Consider the following 10,665-nt stretch of genomic DNA (forward strand, 5'->3'; position numbering starts at 1 on the left):
TACAACTGTTGTACTGGCACTAACTACCTTCTTTAATTCTAGCTATGTCATGGAAACTGTGAGCAGAAACAGGGAAGAGAAAAGCCACTGCTAACGTCAGTTTTGGCAACTAAATTTTGTCCACCAATGTAATAAATGCAAACCAAAACAAAATTCAAGAAACAAAACAAGAGAAGATATATGTAGCCAAAAGCCAAGAGATACATATGCATAAGAAAGCTGGATTTATTGCTCTACCTTCTTCTGCCATGGAGAGCCAATATTGAGACAATGGTGTTAAGCAAAGTTCAAAGGGCTTGTTTATATAGATGGAAAGTACAGATGGTCCAATTTTTAAGAACAAATTAAGTAAGGGAGTTAAAAAAAAAGTTTTTAAGTATGAGAAAAAAGAGAAGATGAAGATGAATTAAAAAATAGTTTCAGAAGCTGAAAGGCAGATGTAATGGGGGGTTTGAAAAAAGATAAGGCTTTTTGGCCAGTCTGGTGGGGTTGTAAGAGTATATTTCTCTGCAGATGGGGAGCATGAGACTTCAGAGCAACATTTTTTTGAATCTTAACTAATTGATTTTTTTTTTTAATAAATGTTGTAAGTAATATTTATTTATAATTGTTTTCTCTGAGTGGGGGCTCTGAGTCTGACTCCTCCTTTTGGTTTGCTCCTGCTATTCCATGCGCACTGTAAAGCTATAGTTAAAAAAATAAAAATTACTGCTTGTGAGAATGTGCATCTTTTTACTGTACTCTCCTTATTCTCTCTTTCTAAAAGACTAAAAGCTTTCCATTAATCATGTTTATAATCATAACTAGTAAATACTGGTTTCACTTTCTACTGCACAATTCTTTAATCACTTCATCATTTACCAATAATAATGTATGGATGGTGTTTAATTTTTATTTGCTAAAGGCAGTAACAAGCCTCTTTCTCATGGATAAGGTGAAGGGTTAATTTGAGTCTGACAAGAGATACCTTTTTTTTTTTTCTCTTTGACAAGAGATACCTTTTTTTTTTTCTCTTTTAGGCAAAAAAACGGTTTTTTTTTTTTTTTTAAGAGGAGGTCGATATGTACTACTGGATGTAAGTGGAGAGATTCAATTTGCGTTTAGATGAGATTGCACCAAAATAGAGTTACACAGTCTTTTTTTTTTTTTAACCTAAAACTTGAATGAGTTTAAATTTTTCTAAAATCTGAAATGTTTTAAATACTAATGTTTAAATAATTTTTTTAATATTTAAATATAAATAACATTTTATTTGTTTTTACAAGTAAAAAATATCTTAAATATAGTTATTTGATATTTATATCCTCATAAATAAATAAAAAAAGAGAGATTAGGTTTTATAATCTAGAAAATAAGTATATTAGAGATATTTGTGGAATATACTATTTACTTCTCATTAAGATTTTTTTTAATTAAGATAAAAGTTACAAAAAAATTACTTTTTCTATTGAAACATAAATGTCTAAAAATTAAACATAAGTTATAGAAAAAATAAATTTTAAAAAATCTGAAATTAATAAAATTTTATACTCTAGACTTTTAACAAACCCTTAATCTAAAAAAAATAAGATAGATTTTTTTAACTGTAATTATAAAAACTCTCAACAAATATATCTTATGTGCTTGCATATAAGTGTCTGATCATATGCTAAATAAAACAATATATATGGATCAAAGATGTATGATAGCCAGTGGTGAAATATTTTGTGAGTGAAGTTAATTACAGCGGTGAAAATTGAGAAACAAAGAAAAAATAAATGAAACCTGAAATAGATGTGTGCAGACTGCAGATGCATTAGGAAGTCTATTTAATCAGAACAAAAAACTAGGTAGTGGGATGTTAGAACATAAGTGTTGTTGGCAGGCAAGCTAAGGCAGTCAAAGAAGAAGATTGCACAAAACCAAGTTGCCTGTAGAATTTTGTCCCTTCATCAAATCATATACTTTTTTTTTTTTGGGTTAAAATTTTTGAAAATGGATTAATGAGTTTATTAATATATAGATAGTTGTACTTCTTAGGGATAGAAAGAGGCATCTGGGTTCTGACTTCTGAGTCTTTCCCACATGCAACCCATCATTACAGCTCAGTGGATGGGTTCCCATATAGCATTTGCTTCAATTCTTTTCCCAATTTGCATATATTGTGTCAACTCTTGTGTTTTTCAGCAGGTCAAGCAATAAGATAAGCAAAAACTAAGATTTTACTTGAAACAAAAATTTGAAACCAAATAATATGATCGGTGTACACTTGATAAGCTTTTACAATATATACTGTCAATTAATATTAATTTACATAATGGAAATTAAAGAACACACCCACTTGAAACCCAATTCTTAGCCCGTCCTGATCATATTAATTGTGAATTGGATTGTAAAGCATATTTAGCACTTACCAACGAAAGTGACAGAGACCGTAGTTGTGTTTGAACCTGCCCTAGTTTAGTGGGTTGAGTTGACTCTATTCACTAACAAAAAAATCTTACCGCAATTGAGTTTGGCTAGATTGAATATTTACCAGCAGCTAAAGGGCTGGACAGAGTCTACAGTCATGTGATTCTCGATTGTTATTCTCTTCTTGATAGCACGTACGGTGCAGCATTAATCAACTAACGATAATGAGTTGAACCACATTATTTGGGATGATCGCACTAAGGAGATGTCATCGTTTTAACCTGCAATTAGATCTTAACTGTCGAGTTTACATGCCTCTGTGTCTTTAGGCTAATGGTAACACTACACATGCCTTCAAAATGAAGTCTCATCCTTTGTGCCTCCCAATTATATAATTAGATAAATATAGGTATTCTCTCATGAAAACATAGATGTAGTAAATATCTCTTTGATAATAGTAAGGTAAATATCCAAAAAATGAATCCACTAAATCCTTGATAGATAAGGTTTCCATTCCACGACAATTATAACTTGAATATCATATTACACAGCAATTATATATAATCATATCAAGGTTTATTTAAACAATTACATTTACACAGTAAGTTTTATAAAAAAATTCACGAACTCATAAATAGCACCATCAGATTAATGTTCATATATACGTGAAATCATACATTTGCAATACCTCAGAAGAAAATTTCTTTAAGGAACACATAGACAAAGTATTTCAAATGTTTTGTACTCCTCGAATAGCAAATTTTATTTTAATTAAATGCTGATGGAAAAGCTTATTTAAACCATTATAAACACTCAGCATAGCCACTAACCACATTCAGCCCGCATGGAAAGTTGATCAACGATTTCCCGATCGAAAATTTGATGGAAGTTTTACAATATATCAGAGATATTACAATCAATTTATACATGAATGATATGTGTATTTAATTTAATATAATCATCACTTGTATGAGGATTTTTTAAAAATAAATGCACATACATCCTAGCATAACTTATTTTATTGTATAACTAACATTACTCCTCTGACGTAGTTTATAATTTCTTATTTGATGCGCTTCACATTCAGGGTAGATTTAGCCCACAACCAATGCCTCGCTTGAGAAAATAAGTTTTAAAGATTAAAAAGAAAATTACTTGAGTTTCTAACTAGTTTGGTTAAATATATTAAAATAAGCCCATTAAATCATAAACCCATAAAATTTAAATTTTAACTTTAAAAATTATAAATACAACACTTTAAATAAAAGAATAAAAATTTACAGTAACTCATATAGGTGATTTCACTCTTATTTAATTTAATTTTACTATTATTTACTTTAACTCCTTAAATTTTACTAACTTACTGTTATGTAATTTAGTTATCGTATGCCACATTTTTTTAGATCTGCCGCTACCTGCATCGACTGTAACTTTCTAAGCATGTGGTCAACCACACACGATACTGTCTCTGTCAAGAATGTCAAAATCGCAATTAAGACATTTCGGCTCTCCTCAGTCCTCCCGCGTTATTTCTGGCTTTCTGCAAATGTTTCCATCTAACCGTGTGTCGGCTAAAACCGACCCGACCCGGCTCGGCATCGCAGTTCGCGGCCGCTGGTCCCCTAATGCAATAGCTAACGGCTAACGTAGACCCCACACGGCCACAAATCTCTCGCGTCCTCTATTATTACCTGCTCACACGTGAACTCAACGCTCCAACTCACACGTGGCATAGCGTCATTGGACGGTCACCTGAGGAGATAGCCGTCTCCCATGTGGAAAATCAACACAGCGTATTGCTGTAACTGGGACCATCTGATCGATGACCGAATCTCCCTCAAAATTTAACATTATCTTCTAGGGAAAATATGTGGTGCAATTGTAGGTACAGTTACATCTAATCGTTAGATGTCAGTGGATCTTATTAATTTAATTACATTCAACAGTTGGATGTAATTGTAGCACGGTACTATAGTTGCACCGTAGCCTAATCCTATCTTCTAAGATTTTAATCAGTGTATCTATACTATCCTTGATGTAGATGTGTTGTACCATATTTTTGTTCTTTTGAAATTTTTTTCTTTTGAAAATTTTTAGAATAAAATATGCCATACAAAAAAGTCATGAACATTGGAGTTTTCATATCAAATCTTATTTGGTGAGTTAAAATATTCATAAAATATATTTTATCGCAATATAATCTGATATGGATGATTGATTGATTAGTAGTAGATAATAATATTTCTCAAACTCAATTACAAAAAGAAATTGAAATCTTATTTATCATAGAACATTATTTTTTTATGATCTTCGAAAAATAGTTTACTGATATAATAATACATAGTGCGAAATGGACATAAAGTCGATTACTTGATAGATAGGTGTGGAACAAAATTGATATGAATACTTTGCATAACAATTCATTAAAGAATTTCTCATGTAGAAAGAATTTTTATACTAAAATAAAAAAAAAAGAATCTAAGAATGTATTAATTTTTATTTTGAAAAAAATTATTCAGAAATTCATTAAAGTACACAAAATAATAATAAAAGCAGTAACAGAAAAGTAAATGTGTAACAATACAAGATCTTACTGTCAAAATTAACTAATTAACGCTCTAGATGGCCTTTACATCGATGCGACATGTCGGCAGTAGTACATGATGGATAAGGGGATTAATGGTGTGACCACCACCGGCTGAGAATGAATTAACCGGTGATGGCGACTTGTCGTCACGGTGCGTAAAAGACGGTGAGTTGAGGGCAAATGATGAAGATCGTAGCTGTTCCAATTAAGTAGTATTCATGCATGCATGCATGAATACGAAACTTTGTCACATTCAATGGCCTTTAGCTTTCTAACTCTTAACAACCCACAAGGGGCCAAAGAGTCCATGGGAGAGTAGGGGCCCTTGTTATCTCTTCGAAATGGCAACTGGCAAGTCGTTTTCAATACATTTTCTAGAACTCACTCTTGGGTAGTAATAGTAATAGTAGTAGCAACCTAGCAATATGTACTACTGTATACGAATCCTAGAACACACAAGCTGGAATCTGGATGTCCCATGGGCCAAGACCTTTATGATGCCGACCCCCACGTGCAGTTTGAGACACCAGCCCTACATAATCACCAAGTTTAATTTTGTTGTTGAGAGATTTCTATAATTTCTGACCCAAACCAAATTGAAAAGCATTGTATGTGTGTGTGCGCGCGCGCATTTCTTTTGAGTAATGGAGAATTGTCTAGATACAATATAATTGTAAGTCTTTTGATTGTTAGACTTTACTTAATTATTATCGACTTAAATGACTTGAGCTTTGAGTGAGGTGGTTTTACTAACGTATATGTTCATCTGATCTAAAATTCTAGACTTTCTTAAAATTTGAAAAAATTGTTATGTCATATGGTGTGATTATATAATGTCTGTTGTACTGTTAAGTCCGCTGTATCACTCTAATTCTTGAAGGTAATTGGGGACACTAAACAGTCGAACACTCGGATCTTAAATAATTAGTTAGCTCCTTGGCTGTTAACAAATACTAGCTTTTGAAAAGATGAGCCAAAATGCAATAACGCATGGACACCAGGCTTCAATAGTCTCTAATATTGGGCCAATAAAAAGTCTCAACAGCACAAAGTCGCCTAATATTGGGCCCAGGCGTTCAGATCTCGACCGACAAGTTGGAGCGGGGAACCATAGATTTGCATATGCACTTTTCAATGGCTGCAACTTAGAAAACGACACGTCGTCTTTCTCGGAATTAAAATACCTAACTGTCAAACGGTAAAACCCCAAGCTCGAAAACGCACAGCATTCACTCATCAAACTTAAACATGGCGACGCCACCACCGGGGGCGAACCTCGAGGGCGCACCACCGGCGGCCCCACCGCCACCGGGTACGGACATGACGGGGATCTGCTTCAGGGACCAATTGTGGCTAAACACATACCCACTTGATCGAAACATGATATTTGATTACTTCACGTTGTCTCTGTTTTATGATAGGACTTGCAACAATGAACAGCTCAGAATGCGGTCCATCCACCCTCTAGACATCTCTCAACTCTCGTAAGTTCTTCAAAGTTATTTGTACAGAGCAGATTTTGAATCTTGTGTCATTTGCTCTTTTAGTATGTTTAGAGTTAATTTTTTTTTTTTTTTGTTTATGTTCAATCTTTATATACGGTTTGTGGGTTTATTTATTTTTAACGAAATTAAGCATGATTTTAGGTGGACTGGGTGAAATAATGATTTTGGGTTGAATGGAAATTTCGAGTTTTTAACTTCTCTGTTGTTTTAGTTGGCTCTGCCCTCTGAGACTTGATCTTACTGATTCTGAGCTGAAGTGAAATTGCGTTAGGTTGAGTAAATTTGGCTCCCATTGTCATTTGGGGTCTTGATGATGCTGAAATTTGGTCATTGAACATTTTAAAAGGGATTTCAGGAAAATTTGCAGAATTAGTATTTTATTTCAGTTTCTAATTTGTTTACTGTCTTGGGAGTGAATGTTATTCTAATGCATTCAAGAGGTCAATATTTTTGCTTCTATTCTAAGAATACCACCGAAGACAGTGATGAAGAATAAGAATGATGTTAATTTTGGAGCTACAAAATGTCCTTATGTTCGAAAGTGGGGTGAGGAAATATATTTAATGACCAAAGAAGTAGAGAGGCATTAATTCTCCATAGGTTTTAAATAGAATACTGAGTCTGCAAGTTTCTGTAATGGAAAAACTTCTGAATGAGTATATTTTGTTGAAATAAATGCAACCCAAGTCCTAAAAATGTGTCCTACTTTTATTTAATTTTCTTCGGTGGTTTCACTTGTTCTTTTGGAGTATCAACAAGTTGCTTAAAATTAGTGCATTTTCTCGATGATGTCTGTCACAGTCTGTGCTTAATCATATTAGTCACAAGGAGAAGTTTTTGTGGCTGAAGAACCAACCAGAATCAAAGACGTAGATATTTACAAAAATTGATTCATGAACAATTTGAGAACATGATCGTTTCATTATGCAATCCTTCTATTGGTCATCAAGATTAAGCGTCATAGAAGCACATACCCGATATATGCCAAAACTTTGTGGTCATTGATGGAAAATATCTAAGTTTTTATGCTTTTACTGAAGATATTGCGTTTAATGGAAATATAAGGGTTAATATAAATCATGTTGCTTTCTCTTTATAGTTTGGATTATTCTATCTCCAAAGGCCTCAAATCTTTTTGTTCTGCAGGAAAATGACCGGCATTGAATACATGCTTAGTGAAGTTATGGAGCCCCACCTCTTTGTTATCCGTAAGCAAAAAAGGGATGGTCCCGAGAAAGTCACACCAATGCTCACTTATTATGTATTGGATGGTTCAATTTACCAAGCACCACAACTTTGCAATGTCTTTTCGGCTAGAATTGTGAGATTTCCCTTTCTCTTCTTTTCATAAATAAATTATTCCTACATAACTGAAGTTTTTGGTCATGAAATAATTATCCTTGAGCCATAATCATAATTTAATGCATTGCTTGAATCGTATGGATGATGTGAAAGCAAGTTTAAAGTGTAGAAAAAAGATCATATAAGAATTAGTTGGATATCACTCTTATAAAAAGAGGTTTAGATGATATGCTGCTCATGTTAGACCATGATGATATAGCAATTTCTAATCCATAGATTGGACCAAGCAGACTATCTGTGTATTGATATCCTGGTGGAGACTATGTGGAACAGATATTATGTCATCTTTTCACAAGTATATCAATTAATCTTTATGAATCTGATCTTGGTTCTGTACCCAAATGACAGGGACGGGCTCTCCACTATATACAGAAGGCTTTTACAACTGCTGCCTCGAAGTTGGAGAAGATTGGATATGGTATCAAAGTGCTATCTAACTATGCTCCATTGTTTTACTTTAATCTATCATTTTTTATAAGATTCACTGTTCATTAGTTGTGCGATATGTTTAGCCGTATGAGTATAACTTGTATGTATGTCATTTTGCAATAAAACTAAGGTGTTCAGTTGGTTTGCCCTCGGAGTTGGGTTTTTTTGATTGTCTTAACTCATATTTTGTTGCTCTTGGAAGTTGGAAGTACGTTCTTTCAGATCAGTTACATTTTGAACTATTGATGATCACAATATGAGGAAAATATAATAAATATGGTGTGAATATGAAAGGCCTCAAAGAGCTTGGGATCTTTCAGTCGATGTCTTAAGATTTTATTTATTTATTTATTCCTGTCACTCAGTTTCAGCAAACGTCATATTCGATGCAGTACTTCACTGCATTGAATATTACAGCCTTCTTTGCATGTTGATGTACGTTTAGACTATGTCTGAAGGATTATTTATGTCATGTACAGCTCGAAATGGGCTCAAATTTGGAGCCATATAATTTATCAAGTTATAACTTTATGCCTCTGACCGACCGTTGGATCCAAAATTCTGTACCTTGCCTCAATCTTTAGTTTTGTAAATGGAAAAGGAAGAAAGACCAAGGCCTTTAACCTTACTGTGATTTCCTTGCCGTATATCCTGTTAAGTACTCTTAGAAAATCAGTTAATAATCTGTGTACGACTCATTTTTTTCCCATGACATATCTTTCCTCATCATTTAAGTCTTAATTCATTCTGCTGCAGTTGATGCTGAAAATGATGGAGGTACCCCTCTCCACTCAAAGGCTGGTAAAGAGACAATTGATTTGAAAGAAGTAAAGCGAGTAGATCAAATACTTGCCTCCTTACAGCGCAAGGTAATTTTGTCTCTGTACGAATCCTCTCATGTTTCTTTTGAAGGAGAATCTAAAAATCTTTAAAAAGGAGAAAATGAAAAAGAAACAAAGAAAGAACATAGGAATACTGTTGATCTTGATGTCAATATATTAACAGTCATTTAAACAGGTGAATGTTCCGGGTAGGTATTGCATAACTATTCATGAGTTTGAGTTACTTGCAAATGTGATAGCCAGGTTGGATGTTTTCAATTTTGTTTTGTCAATAGAGATCATTATTTTACTTGGCTCTTTTGTGAATATTTGAAATATCAACAACCGATCGGCTGTACAAGTAATAAATACCAAATTACAGCAATTGATGAATTATCTCAACATTTGTTTTTGATAAGAACTTTTTTCTCTATCTTTTGTGCAGAGCTATCATGTTGTTTTTTTCTCTCAAATTCATAAGAAATGTTCTCTATTTTGCAGCTACCACCGGCCCCTCCACCTCCACCATTCCCAGAAGGTTATGCGCCCCCTCAGACTGAGGAAGCAGAGAAAGACCCTGAAACCCAACAGACAGCAGAGCCACAACCTCCTGCTATTGATCCTATCATTGACCAAGGTCCTGCCAAAAGAGTGAAAATTTGAAGCAGAGTGTGCAGCCTCTTCTTAATACTAGTGTGAGCGCAGTCGGAACCAGTTAAGTCTTTAAAATTCTTTACAAAAGCTAACCTTAGGTTTATGCTAATGATCTTTTAATCTATGTGAAAATGTCAAGTTTTCTGAGGTTCCGGTTGTAACAATGTAATTAGTTCCTGTACATGGACAGGAGGATGTGAAAATATAATAAGAATGGTTCCTTTCACGGAGACAAAGCGTAAATTTATTTTATTTTGATCCAAAAATTCTTCTGTAAATTGAAATGCTCATGTTGTGAGTTATCTATTCTTTGGTCGACTAAAGCCAATTGCAACTTTAATTAAACAAGATAACGAGCTACCTACTATTAGCCATAGTCATAAAATCCAATCAGTGGAGGCAAAATTTTAACCAATACAAAATACAATCAAGAAAGAAACATATGAATAATAAAATTTTACTATTATATATATATATATGTCTTATGTGTGTGATTTTAAAAAGATACTACTAAACTTAAATTTTTTAATACCTTTAGAACTCAAATTTAATGTCTTAATATATTTAATTAATCCAACATGAATAAATTTAAAATTGAATGGAGCCAAAAAAAGAAAAGAAAAAAGAAATATGTCTTTTTAGATTTTTGGACTAAATTGGGCAGCTGACCCCACTTATCACTTATACCACTACCAAACTTTCGTGAAGCTCGACATTGAGCCATCTTTTTTAACTACTTTTAGACCGTCGGATCACATGCCATCATGTGATCAAATTGATCAATAGAATTATCATGGTCTGCGATCTACAAGGTGGACATGTAATTATGTATTGTGAACTTTGTATAAATAGCAATTGAGTATGAGTAATAATCACGTGTCTGATTATTTGGCAATTTGCTTAGGACATGTCATGA

General features: G+C 33.4%; 1 protein-coding gene across 1 annotated transcript; it reads left to right on the forward strand.

Moving 5' to 3' along the window:
- Window positions 1–6,107: 6,107 nt before the first annotated feature.
- On the forward strand, window positions 6,108–9,979 carry LOC18037605 (mediator of RNA polymerase II transcription subunit 6). Its single transcript, XM_006426385.2, has 5 exons — window positions 6,108–6,462; window positions 7,630–7,804; window positions 8,194–8,263; window positions 9,031–9,143; window positions 9,597–9,979. The coding sequence occupies exons 1-5, from the start codon at window positions 6,227–6,229 to the stop codon at window positions 9,756–9,758; spliced, it is 756 nt and encodes a 251-aa protein (XP_006426448.1). The 5' UTR covers window positions 6,108–6,226; the 3' UTR covers window positions 9,759–9,979.
- Window positions 9,980–10,665: the final 686 nt, after the last annotated feature.

Source organism: Citrus clementina, unplaced genomic scaffold, assembly GCF_000493195.1.
Source record: "Citrus clementina cultivar Clemenules unplaced genomic scaffold, Citrus_clementina_v1.0 scaffold_7, whole genome shotgun sequence".
Lineage (NCBI taxonomy): Eukaryota > Viridiplantae > Streptophyta > Magnoliopsida > Sapindales > Rutaceae > Citrus > Citrus x clementina.

What these genes read in the sequence shown, in the direction of transcription:
- LOC18037605 (XM_006426385.2), top strand. Translation starts at nt 6,227, where the DNA reads ATGGCGACGCCACCACCGGGGGCGAACCTCGAGGGCGCACCACCGGCG. An exon ending in GTTGGAGAAGATTGGATATG is followed by an intron (nt 8,264 to 9,030) that starts GTATCAAAGTGC and finishes ATTCTGCTGCAG; the next exon opens with TTGATGCTGAAAATGATGGA. An exon ending in TTGCCTCCTTACAGCGCAAG is followed by an intron (nt 9,144 to 9,596) that starts GTAATTTTGTCT and finishes TCTATTTTGCAG; the next exon opens with CTACCACCGGCCCCTCCACC.